General features: G+C 48.5%; 6 protein-coding genes across 6 annotated transcripts; 3 read left to right on the top strand and 3 right to left on the bottom strand.

Annotated features, from left to right (window-relative positions):
- Positions 1-21: 21 nt before the first annotated feature.
- On the top strand, positions 22-1,140 carry SPPG_04326 (FK506-binding protein 1). The gene is made up of 8 exons (XM_016752567.1): positions 22-139; positions 223-276; positions 354-386; positions 455-517; positions 590-614; positions 677-758; positions 830-843; positions 909-1,140. The coding sequence occupies exons 1-8, from the start codon at positions 47-49 to the stop codon at positions 962-964; spliced, it is 420 nt and encodes a 139-aa protein (XP_016609274.1). The 5' UTR covers positions 22-46; the 3' UTR covers positions 965-1,140.
- Positions 967-2,351, bottom strand: SPPG_04325 (uncharacterized protein). The gene is made up of 6 exons (XM_016752566.1): positions 2,217-2,351; positions 2,107-2,151; positions 1,969-2,048; positions 1,835-1,906; positions 1,521-1,778; positions 967-1,452 (listed from the first exon to the last, which is right to left on the bottom strand). Exons 1-6 carry the CDS (start codon positions 2,306-2,308, stop codon positions 1,172-1,174), a joined length of 828 nt encoding a protein of 275 aa, XP_016609273.1. The 5' UTR covers positions 2,309-2,351; the 3' UTR covers positions 967-1,171.
- A 66-nt stretch (positions 2,352-2,417) lies between these two features.
- Positions 2,418-13,919, top strand: SPPG_04324 (uncharacterized protein). The gene is made up of 9 exons (XM_016752565.1): positions 2,418-2,544; positions 2,628-3,657; positions 3,719-6,115; positions 6,184-12,828; positions 12,887-12,991; positions 13,050-13,175; positions 13,235-13,362; positions 13,424-13,526; positions 13,587-13,919. The coding sequence occupies exons 2-9, from the start codon at positions 2,743-2,745 to the stop codon at positions 13,710-13,712; spliced, it is 10,545 nt and encodes a 3,514-aa protein (XP_016609272.1). The 5' UTR covers positions 2,418-2,544; positions 2,628-2,742; the 3' UTR covers positions 13,713-13,919.
- Positions 13,920-13,944: 25 nt separating this feature from the next.
- On the top strand, positions 13,945-15,267 carry SPPG_04323 (uncharacterized protein). Its single transcript, XM_016752564.1, has 8 exons — positions 13,945-14,096; positions 14,162-14,251; positions 14,319-14,366; positions 14,419-14,649; positions 14,707-14,807; positions 14,879-14,936; positions 15,003-15,076; positions 15,145-15,267. The coding sequence occupies exons 1-8, from the start codon at positions 13,977-13,979 to the stop codon at positions 15,248-15,250; spliced, it is 828 nt and encodes a 275-aa protein (XP_016609271.1). The 5' UTR covers positions 13,945-13,976; the 3' UTR covers positions 15,251-15,267.
- On the bottom strand, positions 14,508-17,341 carry SPPG_04322 (uncharacterized protein; the record flags this gene model as incomplete). Its single annotated transcript, XM_016752563.1, has 9 exons — positions 14,508-15,473; positions 15,535-15,939; positions 16,002-16,110; positions 16,179-16,277; positions 16,351-16,694; positions 16,757-16,928; positions 16,987-17,011; positions 17,073-17,256; positions 17,306-17,341. 9 exons carry the CDS (start codon positions 17,339-17,341, stop codon positions 15,318-15,320), a joined length of 1,530 nt encoding a protein of 509 aa, XP_016609270.1. The 3' UTR covers positions 14,508-15,317.
- Positions 17,342-17,949: 608 nt separating this feature from the next.
- SPPG_04320 (uncharacterized protein) lies at positions 17,950-19,206 on the bottom strand. The gene is made up of 3 exons (XM_016752562.1): positions 18,603-19,206; positions 18,332-18,541; positions 17,950-18,277 (listed from the first exon to the last, which is right to left on the bottom strand). Exons 1-3 carry the CDS (start codon positions 19,147-19,149, stop codon positions 18,207-18,209), a joined length of 828 nt encoding a protein of 275 aa, XP_016609269.1. The 5' UTR covers positions 19,150-19,206; the 3' UTR covers positions 17,950-18,206.
- Between the last annotated feature and the right edge of the window lie 565 nt (positions 19,207-19,771).

The raw sequence follows: 19,771 nt of genomic DNA, 5'->3' as shown, positions 1-19,771 counted from the left end.
TATGGAAAGGAGGTGATCGACCCCTGGCCTTCCTCAGCTTTTGAGCATGTTTCGTCGTACCATCCCACTCGGTTCGCTTCGCATCTCATCTCATCAAACACTCTTGACACGTCGTTTTCACGCTTCTGCTTTCAACATGGTATGTTTGTGGCAATTAGCCTTTCACATTCTATATGGTGCACGCCAAATTCCTTTTGATGGTACTCAGATGGCTTGCTTTAGGGTGTCACTAAGGAAACCATCAAGGCCGGCGACGGTGTCAACTTCCCCAAGAAGGTATGAAGATGATAGCTTTATGCGGTTGAAGCACACTTGCGCTTGTTGTTCGTAATTTAACGCCAAGATCTTAATAGGGTGACTCGGTCACCATGCACTATGTTGGTACTGTAAGTATCACTGCATTGTCCTTGTCCTTTGACTAAAGAGGACGCTCTTACATTGCTCTGGTATTCAGTTCACAAAGGATGGTGGCAAGTTTGACAGCAGCAGGGACCGTGGCCAGCCTTTCGTCACCAAGGTATCGTCAACTGTGACTTGGAATTTATCACGTAATCTGCCACTGCTGATAATATGGATCTGTTGTTCATAGATTGGCGTCGGACAGGTTATTAAGGGTAATTCATTCGCATCATCTCATTGCCTGCATTGAGATCGGGACTGACCAGTAATTGTGCAGGCTGGGACGAAGGTGTGCCTCAAATGTCTCTTGGTGAAAAGGCAAAGCTGTTTATCACATACGACTACGCATACGGTGAAAGGTGTGCCATTGATCATTGATCCTCTTTGCATATTGCAGTCGCTAATGGCTTTGCTTTGATATTGTGTACAGGGGTCACCCCGCAGGTAAAGCCGCTGAGCGCATCGTAAAATCGCAATGCCAAATTTACTCACAGTTCATGTACTTGTAGGTATCCCCCCTAAGGCCGACTTGACTTTCGAGGTGGAATTGTTGAAGATCAACTAAGGGCTTGATATTTTAGCCAGTTCAATCCAATAAAGCTTTTGGAGTAGGCTTCTCTCGAGCCATGATTTTTGACAGCTCATGCATCAACAATTGGCGGAACGCCCATCCTTCGTACTAGCTAACCTTTATATACAAATGCTAGAATGACATATTTACAGTTGCTCAGTCGGGTTAGGTCTCAAAATACTTCGCTACATTGCAAGGCTGCTACGTGAAACCTGCAGGGTCAGTTGTCAACGAGGGCTCGAGTTCCGGGTCCAGTCCTCCATAAACATATCCGTTTGCTTTATCAATGATTCGGGCGAGTCTCAGGACACTCTTCGTGTCTTCGATAGACAGAGTGTAGAAACCAACCAGACTAAACTCTTTCACAAGCTCGCATAAAGCTTCGTTTAGCTTCACGTACTTTTTTCCAAACGCGTCTTCATTCAGTTGTTGCAATAGATACGACAAGTCTTGAACTTCAGTATAAAAGTCGAGATTGAAAGCTGTAATTGCAAGCGGGATGCCGCAGATTAGCTACAAAACAGCTTCGACACCAATCCGGTAGTCATACCCAGCGTCCCGTACGATTCAATGAGATCCACCTTGGACAGCACATTGACGTGAGGTAACTCTAACTGTATCATTGTCTTCAAGGATAAGAGCAATAAGGCAACATATTTGGAAGGATCTACGCAATAATGCGCGTCCACAAGGTGCGTGCAACACAGCCGGTAATCGAGCTTTTGGAGACGATCCACAATGTTTTTGACCGAGTTATGATGTGTAAAGAGCTCTACTTGCCCCGGGCAGTCAAAGAGGATGTACTTTTCTTTTTGCCAGGATTAGACAATGTCATGCTTTGAGACTATCTTCTTGTTGATCTACCTTTGACATCCTCCAACCGTTTCTCCAACCAGTCCATATTCTTTTCCAGGTATTCCATGCAATATATCAAGCCTGCGAGCAAGAGATATCTGAGATGAAAATCAACCTTATTGAGAAAGAGTAACTACACGTACCTCCGTTTGGTCCCAACCCAAATTCCTTCATGGCATCCTCCAACGTGATCAGCTCCGATATGTTGATATCTGGGGTATATCTAAAGCTGCATCAGAGTTGCTTGCACATCCAAACGCATGAAGAGTTTGGACACGTACGGCATTCCCTCATTTGCAGGATCCAAGTTGACAATGGCAACGTCCCTGCATGAAGAATCTCATTAGGACAGGAAGGCCAAATTGATCACTATCTGAAGCCGGACATTTACCTATTCGTTGCAGCATAGAATTGAGACATGCCGTGACAATACGTGGTCTTTCCAGACCCCGGTGGCCCGACGACAATCTGTCCAAAAGGCATCTGTCCCTCAAGCAAAAAACAAGAACGGACAAAGACTCGTCGCGGACGAGGGTCGATCTGTGCCACTGCCATCTGTCAAAGGGTCCGCCGATGAGTCAGAATTTGCCCGATCTTTGTCGGGTTCAGGATTTTTGCGAGATCCTCACGACCGACATCACACTTCAAATTTCCTTGGTTCATGTTGACAATCTCGCACTGATGATTACTCTTGTTCCTCTGGGAAATACTTTCCTGCTGTAAGTGATCATTAATGCAGTTGATTCACTTGGCTGCGGAGAGCGTTCAGCGTTTTTGAAGTGGCAATGTCTCTCATTTGTAGCAGAGGAGCAACCCTGGTGTAATCCGAGTGTGTCTTCAACAAATCTAGTTATCAAGTGGATGGATTGGGTATAGAAAACTCCGCTGAACAACTGACTTTTAAAGCTTAGCCGGTGATGGCTACGTCGGAGGTTGTTCCGCCAACGGGTCGGCCGCTGTTGGAGATGGTGAACATGTCCAATAAACTCGTTTTGGATAGCGTCTATCTCAATGGGCTTCATGCACTACGGCGTTTTGAGCTTCGAAATATTTCTTCTTCGTACCTTACGGTGAAGCTGCGTTCGACGCTCGGTTCGCAGATTGCATTTCAACTGACCAACGAGAATCTTCCCGACCGCGACCGACGGCCAGAGAGTCGCAGATTATCTCAGCCGGATCCATCGTCGACGTCTTTGTCCTCCTCTGTAGAATCTGGCCTTTCGGATCTGGATCCGTTCTTCAACTATCAAACGTCACCAGAGCCGGACACACCTAGTGAGGCATCTGCGGACACACCCATTCCAATAACCACAAATACGGTAGCCGCGGCGGCAATTGGTGTATTTGGGACTGAACAGAATGCATTACACGGGCATCAATTTAATCAGTTATTCAATTATGTCAATCACATCGATGAACTCTGTATTGCACCGGGAGAAGCAACAAAAGTAATCTTGGCCTTTTTGCCGGAAGCGCCTGGCAGGGGACGGCGGTCGGGTGATCGTGATGATGCAGGAGGAGACAAATCTGCAAAGATTGAAGGGCTCGCCGGTGAAGACGAGACATATGACTTCTTCGAGGTTAATGGCTTGCTTTTCTTTTTCGCCTACCGAATCGATGGGAAGTTCCCAGAACAAAGAAATGGAACTTTGGATGTTACCGCATCGGTTGCTCCGATACTTCAAGAATGGGACACAAAGGGTCCAAAGATAGGTACTGACGGCGATCGTAGCAGTGGGATTGAAAGCTGGAAGGTGAAGGGCGGAAGTGCCCTTGGTCGAGATGAAGATGAGATTTTGACACCAAACACTCAATCACCGCCGGACTACCAGGTAAGCGCACGTCTCGATGATAAGGCGTGGGGTCAGCTTGGCATAATGCGCTCTGACTTAGGTTACTGTGAAATTTCGTTCAAGAGTTTGCCGCTCAGTGCTCTGGACTGACATTGGAGATACTGGCCTAATGTTTGACGATTGCGTTGTTGGAGGAACATACTTTAAGGATTTCACCGTTTGGAACAGATCCGAAATCGACTTGTATTGGATCCTAAACACAGTCGACTTGTCTAACCGACAAGATAACACTTGGCTAAAGTTGTCTGATTACGACACGGGGGAGCCACTAGATGGAAAGCCGATCCCTTCTTACTCTCCGCGCAGAATTCGCATCACATTCCGTCCCCGAGAAGTGGGCGAATTTAATTATGATCTTCAATTGGAGAACGCGAATGATTCTGGAAATACTGTGCAAGCTACAATTCATGCAGTAGTGCGATCCGCTCTGCGTGAAGAGTCTCTGGTCGTCAGCAGCGGCACGGTATTAGATTTTGGTGATTGTTCTTCAGGTCAATGGGCGAAGCAACGTCTTGTGCTGCGCAATATATCAGAAATTCCTTTAGAAATTGGCTTCTCCGCTGATACTGCAGGAGTCGTGTTCCAGCGGGAAGAATCGGCGCATGAGAATGCGCACGAAGGACGACCGACGCTGACGGAAGTAGGCGATCGCTTAATAGATAGGCTCCGTGAGCTTTCCTTCGTGTCAACAACCAACAGTGACATCTCCCACCCACCCAGCGCTGTGAGTTCCAGACCATCGTCGCCTTCCTTACTGAGTAGAGAAGAAAGTGAAACAGAAGACATGGAGCATTCATCGGCTGATCTCGCCGCCTTGATTGCAGCGACATCGAAGCTTACGGCTGAGCAGGACGATGATGCAGAGTCAGAAGATTCGGATTATTTGGAACGAACGGTTGGCGAGGGGGTTGGTAGCAATGGGGAGGAGTACCGACGAATTGAAGAGATGGCGCTTCGACCCGGGAGTGAGCGAATAATCGAAGTGTGTTTTCGACCAGAGAAAGACGCGCTGACCCCAGACTATCGAGGTGGTCGACTCACCAAGCGAAATTTCCGCATTACGCTGGCTTACGCTCATCCTGGGGCACTGGTGAAAGAAAAGAAGATCATTCAATGCAAGGCCAGAGCATGTACATCATTTATCGAAGTCTCTCCAACCGTTGTCAACTTTGGAGACACAGATGTAGGCACGTTGAATTCCTTGCCAATTCAGATTACAAATTGCTCCGATTTGACCGCCCGCGTGGAACTACGCTTTGTGTCAAAAGTTCTCAACACATTTCGAGACGAAATCACTATTCCACCGAAGCAGTCGATAGAGGCAAAGATTGATATATATCCACGAAAGGTTAACCCAGATTACCGGAAACAAATTACGGTGGTCAATCTTCTCAATAGAGATAATACCCAAAGCGTTGAGGTTCGATCCACTAACATCGACAAACACCGGGTTACTTTCCATTCCCTCTTCTATCGTGTACTGACACCAACATCCACAAATTTCATTGATTTTGGGGCAGTCGTACTCAATTCACCCGTAGTAAGAACCTTCACCATAGCCAATATCTCAAAGAAGCGCCTCGTGTTGGAAATCGAAGCATCTTTACCCGAAGACATAAAAATATACACAAAGGGCCGGCCCATATCCCCAGCTCATGAGCTCCCATCCTCTAGTACTGTGGAGAGACGAGAGCGTCTACTGGAATCGATAAGTGATCGGCGTAAACTGCCGCGGACAGAAGGCTCAAATGGAGCAATTTCTGCACCCGCGAAGGCGATTCCCGCCGCACTTGCCAAGCTCCGGTCATTTGGCGATGTTTCGGAAGCCACTGGAACAACAGACTACCTGGACCTAGCGTCATCCATTGTCAGCAAGGACGGGCGTCGTTCCCCACGTCGGCGCACTCATGTGCAACATTTTCCCGTGAGCACTCTGAAACATTTACGTACCCAATTCCGCGATCGTAAGCCGAACTCAGTTGAAGAGGACACGTCAGGGCGACCGAGTTCGAGTGGCGTGAAGAACAGTTCGGGTTTAGGAGACGATGCATCCAATGAGTCTGCAAGAATAGTCGGGGAGGAAGAGGAGGTCGAGCAAGACATGACAAAGTCCATTGATTTAGCCTTGCGGAATGTCGAACAAGCCGAAAAGCGTTCGACAACAATGCTGAATAATGTGCTGGAATCATCCAAGATTGCAATTGACGTATTACTGACAATGCTGGAGAGTGCAACAGGTAAATTTCCTCCCATGTTCCCAAAACCCTCTGGAGAAGAGAAATACGTCCGCGCGCGACTTCACCTCAACCGGGAGCTGGAGAATGCAATACAGGACGGACGGCTAGTTCCAGTCTCCCTAGTGGAAGTGCCTGCTGAGAGTGACATGCCTATAGTGCTGGTCTTTACTCCGGCTGCCGGAAATAAGCCCTATGTTCAGGTACGTTCAAACTCACATACATCACCGCAATACCTGCGGACTAATTAATATTGCAATTATTCTGCTAGGGGGCGCCACGCAAGCAGGATGCTCGAGTGTTTTTGAGGCTTGTGGAGTTCGATAGGGAACTTCAACAACCCCAGTTTGAACAATTGCTACAAGGCCATCAAGATCTCATCCCCGTCAGAGAGTTGATGTTGCGTTCATCGCTTTGTCGCTCCTTCATGGATCTCAATCAGAAAAACATTAATTTCGGGCCGCTCAACAAAAACGAACATCGCACCAAAACTATTGTTATACGTAATAATTCGGAAGCACCTCTGCTATATGCGATACGCAAGTCTGGGTCTATTGCCTCCGGAGACCTGATCCTTGGTGAATCACGAATGGGCGTGGTACGTGGTTACGGCAAGCGCGAGATCGAATTCATGTTTGATCCTTCCCTTGCGGGGCCTTTTCATGAGCGTCTAACCATTGAGAATGTCCAAGATCGTGAAAATGATCAGGTCATTTCTGTGAAAGCCAACATCCGCAAGCCCGCGCCTTTCTTTATCGAAAATCTGTCAATTGACTTTGGTCCATGCCTTATCAACGAACTGTGTTCTACGGTCCAGCATATAGTAATTTCAAACACCAGTTTCAAGAAAATCCGCACATTCGAGGTGCGAATTGATCCTCAGGAACTCCAATTCGTAGGGTGTGTTGGGACATTCTCTTTTGATGTCGTTGATAACGAGGACGATTATGTTGAAGACGTGAGCGCACCGGATGGCGAACCTAGACGACGTCGGCGCCGACCTATCATGATGCTCTCAAAGGAGATGGAGGAGGAAATCGAGCATTTGGAGCAGAAACTGAAGATAGCCAGGCGAAAGGGCCGAAAGGACAAGGTGAAAAAGCTGATCGAGAAGTTGGACAAACTACGTGCTGGTATTGTGGTCGACGAATATGCTGAAGAAGAGCCCACGAACGACCAGAAAAAGGATTTGCAAAGCTCTCTGTTACCTGCTGCTGCAGATGTAGAGAATGGTGAGACAACGCCGAATACCCAGATAGACCAAGACTATAACTCGGAACCAGTTGGAAATGAGCGTGCGAGAATTAATTCTGTTGCTGAGAGTGTGGACATTAGTCGCCGTCCGTCCCAGCTTGCTTTCAGTCCTGAAAGTCAGCCGACAGCCGATCAGCAGCAGCCAGGTGCACTCACCCTCCCAGCGTCGTTGAAGGTCAAACGGACAGAGCACAGTATTGTGTTCGCGATTGAGCCGCGGACAATCCGAGCAGTTGCTGTCTTCTTCCGTCCCATTGAAAAGGCGTCGGAATCGGCAGTGACGGTATCAGGGTTTAGGGCCTCGACCGCAGATGACTCGTTGGAAACGACACTGTCTAGCAGCGTGTCCTCCCTGGAAGGGAAGGGCGAAGACCCGGGGTTTTCTGGACGGTCGTCACCACCTCTGCCAAATACTGCCGAGAGTACACATGGACTCCGTGAAACCTGTTCTGGCGTGCTCTATGTCCACGAGCATAAGAATACGGACCTCACCAAAGAGGTTTCTTTCAGTGCGCTTGTATGCTACGATCATCGTTCGTATCTGGAAGCACTTGCTGAGCAACAAGAGAGACAACCCACTGCCGTACGTGATATGTTGCAGCCAGGGGAAGCCGCAACCGTCTCCGCATTCTTGGGAGATCGTTCTGCAGATGGTCGTTCTCCTTCTCCGCGCCTCTTTCCAGGCGTTCTTCAGTCTTCACCAAGTTCACCACCGAACTTTGTGGAATCCAATGTGCAAGGACTTCCAGCAAGCCCTCCAGCTGGGCCTCCCTCACCCACCCGCGAGCCAGGACCGGAGCCCAATGTCTCTGCCGTTGAACCGGTGCCGACTCTGATCGTAGAAGTTCCGCAGATTGAACTCGGAAACATCAAAATTATGGAACGCAAGGATTGTTATTTTACTATGACAAATCGAAGCCCAGCGGCACTTCCTTTCACAATCATTCCACCTGAAGGTCCCTCAATTCTCAACTTCAACTACGTACATGGCACTCTTTCCCAGAAAGAAACCCGCCGGGTAGAGCTCTGGATCACACCAACAATAGTTGGTCGCCAATCGCAGACATTTTCTATTATGAATCAGATCACAGGACAACCCGCAACTGTGACCTTCTTATTTTATGCTATAGCACCGGTCTACTTGCGCTTCCCCTCCCTGCCAGATCCGTTGGCGACATCGGCAGAGCTGGATTTAGGCTACTGCTATCTCGACGGCCAAAAGAAATATGCGCGAATAGTCCCGTATGAAGTCGAGAATGTGTCTGACGAGGATCTGTACATTAGCGCAGTGTCAAATTTGGCACAACAATGTTTCATTTTTACCGACCCGAATTCGGAAATTCCGGCAACGGAAGTCCCGCTGGCGCCGCAGAAACGCTTAACCGTGTACATAGCGCTGCAGCCGTATTTGGGTGGGACCTCGGCAAGGCGAACGGGTCCCGGTGCAGCCAAGGGTCAGAGTGTCGCATCCGTCACGGCTGGTGGGTCCGGTACCGCGACCGGAAACTCATCGGGCGATGACTATCGGACACTCGTAGGAGGTATCAAGTTCCTCGTTTTGAAGAAGGAACAGTTTTCACCTGCTTCTGTTGATCGCGTAACCCAAAATGAGGCCGGAGCTCCAGTAGACACACTGTATCATCTCACGACGTACACCGCCAAATTTAGCGCGGTCATTGGTCAGTCTCTTTTGAGTGTCTCTGATGCTCTCATCGACCTGGGCTGCACTTCCGAGATAGGGGGAATATTCAGCGGAAGTTTCTACGTATGCAACTTATCTAGCAAGCTACCCTTAGAGTTTCGTCTCCAGTCTTCCAATCCTCAGATAGAACTTGCCGATTACGTAGGCAGGTTGGAAGGTCGAACAGAGGGCGTCGCTGGTTCCGAGCAAAGTGCAATGGGCATCCCCAGTGGCGTTGAGGGCAATCGATCGTCACCTCGGGAACGCATCACTTTCCATTTGCGATGCACTGGCTATGGTTTCATCCAGCATTTTATTAATGCTATCAATTTGAATAACTCTGCGCAGAAGGTCAAGGTAGAGGTACGCCTGTTCGCGGACATGGGGATGGTGAAAGTCGGTCCTTGCGCGCCTCTTAGGGCCTTGACAGGTACGAGAACTCTTACCAGCGACGTTTTACCTGCTGCGGCCGCTCAACCATCCGCTCAACCATCGGCTGTTCGATGGGACGATATTTATGTGGATGTTCCTGTGAGTGACATAACAAGATCTCAAGGGACATCATCGGTCGCTCCGAATGTCGTGGAAGAAAAGCAGGTCGTACTTCAAAGGCGAGAAGGAGCTGATGCACTGCCGTTGTACGAGAAATCTCTTGCAGTGGAGAACATCTCCAACACAGTCCTCATAATCGCCGCCACAAGTGACCTCGATTTGAATATCAGATGGAGTGTACGCAGTGAAGCCCGTATAACGAACGAGCGTGTATCAAACGGTCTGCTCGAAATTAGTGCAGAAAATGCTCCTATCAGTATGGCTTGCCCAAAAGACGGTTGGAAGCCATGCAGCCCCAAGATTTCGATCCAACCAGGAGAAAAGATTACGGCATATGTGTCAATCCCAAGCCCGTCTGCCTTGGCCGGAAATGATGAGGCAGTTGGCAATCTTGTCAGCGGGAAGAAGTTCACACTGAGAGGAATTCTGTGTTTTGAGGACGTCAGAAAGAAGCTGACTCTCGGGGTGGTCGATCTACAAGCGTCATATTGTCTATCACGCGGCGAGGTGGAACCCACTCTGGTGGATCTCGGCAAAGTTGGGCATTTCAATAGCTGGAATGACGCCAAGCTTAAGTTTACTCTCCGTAATCTCGCGGATATCCCCTTGTTGTATGAGCTGCAGCTTCCAGATGCTCTTGACATAGTGTCAGGAGAGGAAAAGAATGCCGGAGCAACCAAGAGTAAAGTTGACGCAAACGGAACTCAAGTGATAGATGCTGTGCTGAAACCGCGCGTGTTGGAACCCAGAGCCATTGGGCCCCACATACTCAATATTGGAATAGTGAACTTATTCAATCCGCGCAATGTGATGGGGATTGCCGTCAGCTGCCAGTTAACCCTGTTCGAACTACGCTTTGAACGCCTGGTGTCGGGAGAGCTGGTGCTACCACCTTTAACTCATCCACATATACCGACCGCTCTACCATGTGACACATGGTTTACCATCGTGAACACGGCTGATGAGGAGGTTAAGTTTGATATCGGGTTTACTCTCACCCTCGACGTTGCCGAATTTGTTAGGTTGGATGTATTATCGCGCTTTTCCAATTCTCCTCTGGTAGGGTCGGTGACGTTAAATCCACGAGGCTCCATTGAAGTACGAGTGAGAGCATATGCAAGGGAAGACTCCAGGCTGCCCGCCAATCATCCCAATGCGCGTTCGTTGACAAACCCAGATGGCATTACGTTTGGTAGTCTCTGTATCACTTCGAGAAATCAGGGAGACGTGGAGGGAAACCGAATGATGGAGAATATTCCGATAAGAGGCATAATTCACGAAGGTCAAACATTTACGATTTCGCAAAAGCGGGTAGAATTCCGCAGTATCTTAGCATCTGATACCGAAGAAGACTCGGAAGACGAAGATGGCGTGGATGAAGACGGTGTCGTTCCCATTCGACGGCAGTCGAGCGCTTTGAGTGCGTCCGAGAGTACATCCGGCCACGACTACCCTTCACCGTTAATGATTCCGACTCAGCGTGCCATCGTTGAGGTGACAAACCTGTCAGCAGCGTTCCCGCTGGAGTTCAAGGTGGTTTTTGAATATCCAATGGAACTTCCGAACGCTGCGAATTTACTCAGAGTTACTCCTTTGGATGAGGATATGTGCGGAAGCGTTGGTCCTGGAGGACGGTTGCAACTGGTGTTCGAGCTCCTTGACCCGCAAATAGGAGGCATATCTGACGACATCAAGGTCCTTGTATTGGATAAGAACTCTCTCAGTCGATCGCCGCAGGTGGTATATGTATCGATAGTGGAAGACATAACGGGAAGGCTCGAAAGCAGGTATCTTGGCAGTGAGACGGACCCGAATGATACTGTTCCAGAGCTCTTTATCTCAGAACAGCGGACAGATAAGACCACGGAATCAATCATTGGGAAACTACCTGTTGAGGAACCTGTATCTTCTGGCGAGGAAGGAGACGAGGACTTCCTGTGCTCTGAGGCGATGTCATCATCATCACTGAGTGGCTTTGAGCGTGGACAAACCTCTGTGTCAAGCCGGCCTTCGGTCAGCGACTCGCTCAATATCCCTGTTTTACGCCGAAATCCAGGACATATCCAGCTACGCGGATGCAAGCGAATATCGGAACGCGGATCGGAAATAGAGGGACTGTTCGAATTAGATCTCGGGCAACAAGACCTCGCTTCGAATGTTGCCATGAAAAAGCTGCTCCTTGAAAACCCGTCTTCTGACCGCATTTCCTACCGCGTTCGAACCTTAAGCGAAGCAGACAAGTCTTGGATCTCCTTTAGTCGAACAGAGGGCACCCTTGACGGCACCCGGTCTGTTGCTAGCGGTGGTGGAGGTCAGCGGGACGCTCATACGATCAGCGTCAATTTCATGACCAGTGCAAGGGGCGTCTACACCACGTACGTTTTCATCGAAAACCTTGATAATCCAGCGGATACCAAAATCATCAGAGTTTCAATGGAAATTGTTGCTCGTCAGAACATCCGGCGGACGCCCGCGACGACATCGACAGGCTCAGCTTATACTGGAAACGTGACCGCTGGTGTTGCAATTGAGCCTGCGTCAAATCATGTGTTTGACGTGTATGTTCATGGGGCAGATGCGAATGTATCTTCCATAGTTATGGATCATCTTTACTTTGGAACTGAATATGCTGCACGAAGCATGATCATCTGCAACCGCGAGTCTGTTCCCCTTGAATTTACGGTGCACAGTAGCATATCTCATGACGACGATACGGAGCTCGTGTTTTCCTTGTCCAGGACAAGTGCAAAGCTGTTCAGAAACGTAACAGTGGAGCCAGAAAGTCAAGCGAGGGTGTACATACGCCTGCGACCTTCAGCCAATTCTACTTACAACATCTGCCGGCAATCTGTTCCAAGTTCGGGGCAGCCTGTTATTCCAGGAATTCAGCGTCAGGCATCTCTGACGGCAGCGAACCAGCCCGTAGAAAAGAACGTTGAGATCTATATCAACTGTCGACTAGTGAAAGACTATCAGAAGATTATTAATCTGCGTGCAATCTGTCGGCAACCTCAAATGCAGATTTTGGATCAAGAGATTGTTTTTCGTGGCATGTTCAGGCGCAAAGACGAGGGAGCATCAGCCGTAGCCAAGGAGGAAGACGTTTGGGCTTTGCAGCTTCACCCTCTAAAAGCCACCATTGAAGTGGGAAATCTGTTAACCGATCCTTTGGATTGCTGGGTGATGAATGATACCATGTTTTTTGCGGTGGAGGATGTCACTATCAGTGACAGCGACACAGACTCAGTGCCAGATTCAACACTGGTGCAGCCCTCAGCTGCCCATTCGATGGTCAGCTCACCTGTGCACTCCGGGCCACATAAGCATCGGCACAGTGTGACCGTAGGCATCGCGCCGAAACGTTCGGCGGTTTTGCAGATTACTCCCCGAATGGATGTATTGCTAAAGCACACGGATAGACTGAGAAGGGTAACTTGGATTTCAAACTTCAAGTGATGGTAACCCTACTCACACGATTGTATCTTAGGAAAAGTATATTGTGGAACACCTTACCATATACAACCGGAGACGCCCAAAGGAGAGGCGGTTTATTGTGCTGAAGCTGAGCCTTGGATATCTGACAGAATTTCAGGTAATGGTGCCTTCTTTTATGCGCAGCGGAAGAGAGATTGATTAACACATTACCACAGTCGGCATCGGGTTCGCGCTATTCTTATGGTGCACTAGAGCATCATATTGTACGATTACTGAAAGAGTTCGATAGCTTCCCGGATTTGATTGGCGAATCAGAGTCCGCTTTTCAGATGACCCATCCGGTAAGATCAACAACACATTGTTGCGTAACCGGAGTCATGAGCTTATTTCTTAATCACAGGAGATCGTAATGGATAAGACGTCAGAGGCGTTCTTTAGGTTTACATATATTGTGGACCAGCTCGTGTACTATGGAACGCGAGAGCACGCAGCAGAGAATTATGCTCATCTTGCGCAGCTTCTATTTAGGTATTCCCCTTGGGCTCTTTCTGCAGACTACCTTAACGCTCACGCCTTCCTTGCCCTTTAGCACGCTTTTTTCAAAGCCAATATTTAAAGAGCATGCCCCGGCCTCATTGATCGTGTCCTCAAGCGGTGCCTGCAGGTGCTGGCCGCCCGCGCTAGCGAAATGGGTACGTGTCACACTTTGTAACCCGCTATCAGTGATTTTGGCTAATCCATCCTATCACTAGATATCACTTTTTATGTATTTCATGGAATACTTTCCGTACCGATGGCCTGCACTGGAGCCCCTACGAGAATTGACTCGCGGTCTCCTAAGCGGTGGCGAGTCAACGCCGGTGGTGGAGGGCCCATGATAACACCTGTATTTAACATTTTAACATTCATGTACTGTTACGGAACTATTTTGAGGGATGCCTGTATAGACTAGAAAGGCTTGATGCTTTGACTGCAGCCCAAGCCATGTATATAATTCCTGGATGAAAAGATATATCCTTTCAGTTCCTTAAACCACTTGGAGTGCATTAGGACTGATTGAGACAGTTGGCTGACGTAAACACTCCGATATTACTGTATCGAATCTGGATCTGAGCAGCGACATCAACATAAACTCGTCCGCCATGCTGGAAACTGCGGAGACCGTTGAGATAAGACTGCATGCCGCCGACCTTCTGGAAAAGTTGCCCCACACCGTCCCTCATAGGACTGGTAACTGGACTGAAGAGTCTGTGTTGCGAGAGGTAAGAATGTCGCAAGCGGTATCAATGGAGTTGGCTTTAAACCAGTTTGAATTGAAATTCAATAGGAAAAAATGAGAGAATTTTTGACCAATTATGAAAAGGGAATGGCGAATGTTAAGAAGGGTGAGCGCAGAGCGAAGACAGCTCGAAAGGAGGTGACAATTCTCTCCATCTAATACTGTTCCAAGAGATGAATGATGTTTAATCGATAGTTTCATTTAGCAAATTCTCTCTCCCAAATTGGTTTACGATGCTAACATCATGCTAAAGGTAGGAGAGCAATGAAGCAACGCCGCTACTACAAACTCACCAGATGCGGTAGAATGGCCATACCCAATCTCATCTATCCGCGGACATCCCCGACAGCTTCCCCGACAATATAGCACCAAGCACCATACTGGCATTGACAACTTGTGCAACTGAAACAAGCCCTACAGCGCGGAGCTGTTTTCAGCTCGTTAGATTGGACGAGGATGGCAATACTGAAGAGTCTGTGCCGCGGTTTGGCGAAAGGTTTTATATTGTTGTGACCAGCGATCTGGTCGATGCTCCGGTAGCGTAAGATACTTGTGGTGTGCGTTGCGTCTCCCTAATAGCATGTGCTTTACAGATGTACCTAACGTCCGAGCCAAAGTCTTTCCTCAATTATGCCAAATTGTCAAAAGACCAGGCAGTCTACCTAACGTTCAACAGAGATTATCGTTCCGTCTGGTACGTTTGGGCCTCTCTGTGTCTTTGTAGCTCGATCATCGTATGTAAAATAACTCGTTACTGGACTACAGGCAATTCGACTACCCCGATCCAAACTTTCGCCTGGAAATGGAGGGACAAGACGTTGCGGTAAGTTCGAAGGCAAAGGCTTCCTTGCTTCCCGCCAATTTAGCATACTAATGGACAACGTCCCAGCCTAATACCCCAGTATTAATCAAACACTGCAATACTGGAAATTATTTGTCGTCCGACAAAAAGTATGGCCTCAGGTACGCATTTCTATGTGCACTGAACTGGCCAATTTCACGAAATGACCGATAATCTGTAATCTACCCAGAACGGACTTTGGAGTTGAGTGGGAGGTGGCATGTCACACGTACAAGGATTACGGGACAAGGCTTGAATTGGACCAGAATCATTGGCTGCTCCGAGTTTCCGAATAAAATTCCACTTTTAAGAATCCTTTGTTTCCACCGTTGGTCCTAATCCATGAGATTGCATTGATAGCATCTACGTAACGGTTCCCTTAAAGAACTGCTTCATAAACGATTGCTGCTCCTGCTTGACAGTCTTCCGTTTCTTGGTAAGCGCAGGCTCAGCCCTGTCATCGTTGGGAGCAGGCGGATCGGACGGCTGTCGCTTGTTGCCATCTTCCATCTGCATATCCTAGGTGCGAATGATAGTATGTTATTAACTCACGTATGTCCCGCGCGTACATCATACGTACCCTGCAATGATCACTCGGCCGTTTGCCCCGCGCCTTTATGGTCGAGGTCTCTGCAACAGCAATTGCAGCAAAGGGGTTGGTATCGCGCACTTCTGTAGTCGTCCTTTTTTTTCCAGTTGCATCCGAACGTTGCATAAACGCAGCGCCCACTTTATCCCACGACCCTTTCACGGATGATCCATGCGTCGATGGTGTAAAGTCATTAACAGCAATTTCTTGTCGGTTCCATTCAACAAGCTGCCCCTTTAATATGATGATTTCTTCCTGCGCGGCAAGATATCGTGTCTTCATGTTCCCCAGTTCCACAATTTTGTTTTCTAGCTCCTGCTCCCGGCTTCGTATATCCTTCTGGACCATATCATGAGTTTCTTGAAGGCGAGCCAGTTGTGCAGTCTTGTCCTGCAGCTGTGCAGCGAAGAAAGATTCTCATTAGTAGCACAAAATGCACGTAAACAAGGTAATATTACCATTTCCCGAGCAGCCGCAAGCTCTGACTTTCTCTCCTTACTACTTTTCAATAGGCTTGTGGCGCGATCCTTCCATTGTTGCAGGCTTTTCTTACATGTTTCCAACTTCCTAAACGGATCTTTCAGAAACTGACGACCATCGAGCACTCAAAGCTTGAAAGAAATCATGAAACACACCGATGATAGGAATATAACGCTAGCTTAAAATCACTCATTTCTGTCAGATGCTCAATAGCTTGAGTGAACGCCGGCGTAAAGTCATCGGACGTGTGTGGTCTAATGGTGAGCTTAGCTCAATCCTTGTTGTTCTCCGCATTGAAGACTCGTCCATATTGTGCAAACACCTTACAATGCAATTAGTTCCGCTCTTCGCAAGTTGCTCTCCAATGTTCTGCAGTATGCTGATATTTCGTCAACTCTACTATCGCATTGTCGCTTGATCTCCTGTATCTTGATATCTGCTTCCTGACGTGTTTGTCGATCGCACTCCTCCATATGTTTTCGCTCCCTCTGCAGCGCTCTATCTCGGAGTTTGATTGTTTCCTGAAGCTGTTCTGCATGCGCTTCCGCATCGTCCTTTGCCTTGTTAAGGAGCTGAACCTCCTTCTTACTTTCGTTGAGCAGCCTTTCAGATTCGCAAAGACGGGTAGAGAGGACGCGACACTTTTCCAGGACGTGTTCTATTGTGCTGGTCTGGCGATTAGTTTAGTATCATGCCCAGACTGGAGCGGTCCAATCTTACTACGAATCCCCACCTGTCCATTGGCTTCTTTTGACACGTCAACGGACCTTCCATCTATCACCCCAATCGGCTCTTCGTATGAAATTTTTGGAACGAAGAAAATCGAGCAACGTCCTCTCGCTGGGCCTTTGACGGGGTGTCGACAATTTGGACATGTGTTGTGAATGCGGAGGTTCAGGAGGATACTGAAAGATGGTCAATTTGTATCATATATGACCGTACGATGCTCTATTAAGGTATTACCAGCCTGAATGGAACAAGTGTCCACCTGCAATTACAAGCTAACCGTTAGGTCTTATGCGTTTGGCAGAGCTCCAGTAGAAACGCACATCCTTTCAAACCGGCGACAGTGGACGGACATTCCTCTTCCAGGGGCACTTCGGGGATGGTACCTAGCTCTTCCAAACAGATGCTGCAGGTAGGGATCCCCTCCATGCTTTCCCCATCTGGCGCGAAGATCCCACGCTGGGCCTTTGGCCGGCCATCATTCGGACATGCGTTGGTCCGAAATGCCTGTGGCTTAGTAGCTTCAATGGAAAGTCATGACGTAACCTTTGCATACAGCTTGGATAAATGCCGGCTCTTCCTTGGCTGCCATTTTTCGACATTTTCTGCCTACTCTGCATCTCATCACTTTGTACGATCCAGTCAATCTACCTTCATGTCTTTCTTTGATCAACTCTTTTGGGGGGACTCCAATTCTGGGACCCCACTCATGTCGCTGGTCACATACCTCCTATTTGCTGAAGGAGCAGCTATTATACTCTTGTCGCTTCCCTTTCAAATAAAGTTTAGACGAACCCTCGTGGAGCTATTGGTAACTTCCCCAGTGTAAGTCGACTGGAATATGTCTCCTTGTTGCTTTATCGTCTAACGTCAAACCAATTTCAATCGAGCTAGTCTAAAGACAACACGTACAGTCTGTGTGACAGTATGCGGTTTTGTTGCTTTCCTCCTCCTTGACACGGTTCGCCGTCTGAATCGCTTGTACTCGCGAAAACCGGTGGACTTGTACACGGCGGAAAATCTATATTCTCAGCGCAATCGAGTCCAACGTGACTTTTTTATTCTGAGCTTTACGTTGTTTTGTGCTGTCGTCCTTTACCAGTTGCAGATGGTATTGTTGAGAATGGGACGGTACAGGAAGGAAAGGAATGCACTTGAGCAGCAGGTTAGAAGCCTGGGAGCAGAGCCTGTAAAAATTGCCGGTCTTGAAGGTATCAAAGGGGGAAAAGTTGTTGGTGGGTCGGTGAAGAAAGATTAGATTTGAGGCAACTTAGTTAATGTGACGACCACGATACTCGTCTGCTGCGGTGTATGTACGTTGCGTAAAGTCCAATAATTATACATACATTTAAAAAAGCGCCTGACGCATCAAAAAAACCAAACATTAACAAGAAAAAAGAAGGAGAATCGCTAGCAGTTATCGGTCGTCGGCGATCGCAGTAATCCGCTATGTACATCTACGAGCTATTCACTTGGTGCTCGCGAAGCCGGCGACCGCGTGACGAATTCGCTTCTGCATGCATGGAGTCTGCACATCTGTTAGAAAATGATGCTGCCACCCAAATGTTTGTAAATTACTTACTCATGATCATACTCAGCACGTCACATTGAAGGGAACAACATTGGACGACCCTTCCAAGACTTGCGGAAACCTCCCGCAGCCTCTCTCGGAGCAAATCACCTCCTCCACTCGACGAAGAAGCACCAATGAGTCGCCCCGCAAACGGTGCCGCGCTCCGAAATGCCGACGCATTCGCGCGAAGGGAATTCGACGCTGCGAGGAACGTATCGGCTGTTGTGAAAACGTCAGGAAGGGTTGATATATGTAAAAACATTGACAATATGTTACGCACCAAGGGCCTCCAGCTGCCCGCCAACAGGAGATTCGGTGTCATCATCCGCGTTTGCACGATCATCACCAGACGATAAAGTGACGTCTTCAAGGCCCACGCGAAGGGGTATGGCAACCGCCAGTGCCCTTTCACCTTGAGCAGCATTGTCCTCCATGTCCAATTCACCGTTTTGACGTACGGTGATATCTGACAGACTTTCGCCTCTCAACCATGCGGCAGCCCGGGCATCAAGCACCGGCCTCCTCCTGACTCGGCCCTGCGACGACTCAATTCCCACCGCATCAGCGGTGTTAGTCTCCACATCCGTATCAGCATCCGAGTCTTCATACGTTGGCGGACGATCATTTGCAGTGTCCGACAAGGCCAAGCTAGAAGTGCTAGCTGTCGCTTCCTGTAAAGCAGATTCGACTCGGGAAAGGGACAATCGAAGTGACCTGGCGGGGCCCAGTAGTGCCCCAGGAGCGGACCTGATGGCAAGGAGATCTGCAGTCCGTGATACGCGACGCCGAGGCGTTGGCGAAAAGACCGGTAACGGTTTCCCCATCATTCGATGCACGGCAACGCCGAAAACTGTAGTTCCCCAAAAACTCTCCGTTCATTTGCTGATGTGCTCACCGAAGCGTGTCACGTGAGGGACGACGCGAAACTAATCGATGGGTTTCTGGCTTATTGTGAATAAGCCACATTTGAGTGTTCTGCTCACATGAGTTGCCATTACGTCAGCACAATGGTGTCGAAATGACTGTTGAAGACGGAACCCCTTGAGGCCTGCATCAGGTATAAAAACCATTCAATCACATCCCCCCATCTTTATCTAGAAAGCTTTGATGTCAATGCCCACGAGCATGTGGGTGTGCATGCGAACGCTAAACTGTTTGAAAGATGGCGTTTGTTTTTCCCGGATGAGGTGAAATGCTCTCGAGTTGCGCGTTTTTTTTTCGCAGTTTTGACTTGGGCTTTTTTAAGACTCCTGTCCCAATGTAATGAGAACGCGGCAGTCGCTCATTCTGGGCTTATTGAGCAAAAGACGGGAACCAGTCGCCGACCTCATGGAACTTGAACGGTTTCCGGTTGCTTATGCTATTCACAGATGACAAGCATACAAACCCCAAAGACTCATCTCATAAACGACAGAACGCACAAAACACACACACACACACGGAAATTCT

Source organism: Spizellomyces punctatus (genome assembly GCF_000182565.1).
Source record: "Spizellomyces punctatus DAOM BR117 chromosome Unknown supercont1.6, whole genome shotgun sequence".
In the NCBI taxonomy this organism is placed as follows: domain Eukaryota; kingdom Fungi; phylum Chytridiomycota; class Chytridiomycetes; order Spizellomycetales; family Spizellomycetaceae; genus Spizellomyces; species Spizellomyces punctatus.
This window is presented reverse-complemented; position numbering and strand designations above follow the sequence as displayed.

What these genes read in the sequence shown, in the direction of transcription:
- SPPG_04326 (XM_016752567.1), top strand. Translation starts at nt 47, where the DNA reads ATGTTTCGTCGTACCATCCCACTCGGTTCGCTTCGCATCTCATCTCAT. An exon ending in CCATGCACTATGTTGGTACT is followed by an intron (nt 387 to 454) that starts GTAAGTATCACT and finishes TCTGGTATTCAG; the next exon opens with TTCACAAAGGATGGTGGCAA. An exon ending in CGTCGGACAGGTTATTAAGG is followed by an intron (nt 615 to 676) that starts GTAATTCATTCG and finishes GTAATTGTGCAG; the next exon opens with GCTGGGACGAAGGTGTGCCT.
- SPPG_04323 (XM_016752564.1), top strand. Translation starts at nt 13,977, where the DNA reads ATGCTGGAAACTGCGGAGACCGTTGAGATAAGACTGCATGCCGCCGAC. An exon ending in AAGAGTCTGTGTTGCGAGAG is followed by an intron (nt 14,097 to 14,161) that starts GTAAGAATGTCG and finishes GAAATTCAATAG; the next exon opens with GAAAAAATGAGAGAATTTTT. An exon ending in GCGATCTGGTCGATGCTCCG is followed by an intron (nt 14,650 to 14,706) that starts GTAGCGTAAGAT and finishes TGTGCTTTACAG; the next exon opens with ATGTACCTAACGTCCGAGCC.
- SPPG_04324 (XM_016752565.1), top strand. Translation starts at nt 2,743, where the DNA reads ATGGCTACGTCGGAGGTTGTTCCGCCAACGGGTCGGCCGCTGTTGGAG. An exon ending in AATCACCGCCGGACTACCAG is followed by an intron (nt 3,658 to 3,718) that starts GTAAGCGCACGT and finishes GCTCTGACTTAG; the next exon opens with GTTACTGTGAAATTTCGTTC. An exon ending in GAAATAAGCCCTATGTTCAG is followed by an intron (nt 6,116 to 6,183) that starts GTACGTTCAAAC and finishes TTATTCTGCTAG; the next exon opens with GGGGCGCCACGCAAGCAGGA.
- SPPG_04325 (XM_016752566.1), bottom strand. Translation starts at nt 2,308, where the DNA reads ATGCCTTTTGGACAGATTGTCGTCGGGCCACCGGGGTCTGGAAAGACC. An exon ending in TTCTATGCTGCAACGAATAG is followed by an intron (nt 2,152 to 2,216) that starts GTAAATGTCCGG and finishes TTCTTCATGCAG; the next exon opens with GGACGTTGCCATTGTCAACT. An exon ending in TGAATCGTACGGGACGCTGG is followed by an intron (nt 1,453 to 1,520) that starts GTATGACTACCG and finishes TTGCAATTACAG; the next exon opens with CTTTCAATCTCGACTTTTAT.
- SPPG_04320 (XM_016752562.1), bottom strand. Translation starts at nt 19,149, where the DNA reads ATGATGGGGAAACCGTTACCGGTCTTTTCGCCAACGCCTCGGCGTCGC. An exon ending in CGGGCAGCTGGAGGCCCTTG is followed by an intron (nt 18,542 to 18,602) that starts GTGCGTAACATA and finishes TTTTCACAACAG; the next exon opens with CCGATACGTTCCTCGCAGCG. An exon ending in CGTGCTGAGTATGATCATGA is followed by an intron (nt 18,278 to 18,331) that starts GTAAGTAATTTA and finishes ACAGATGTGCAG; the next exon opens with ACTCCATGCATGCAGAAGCG.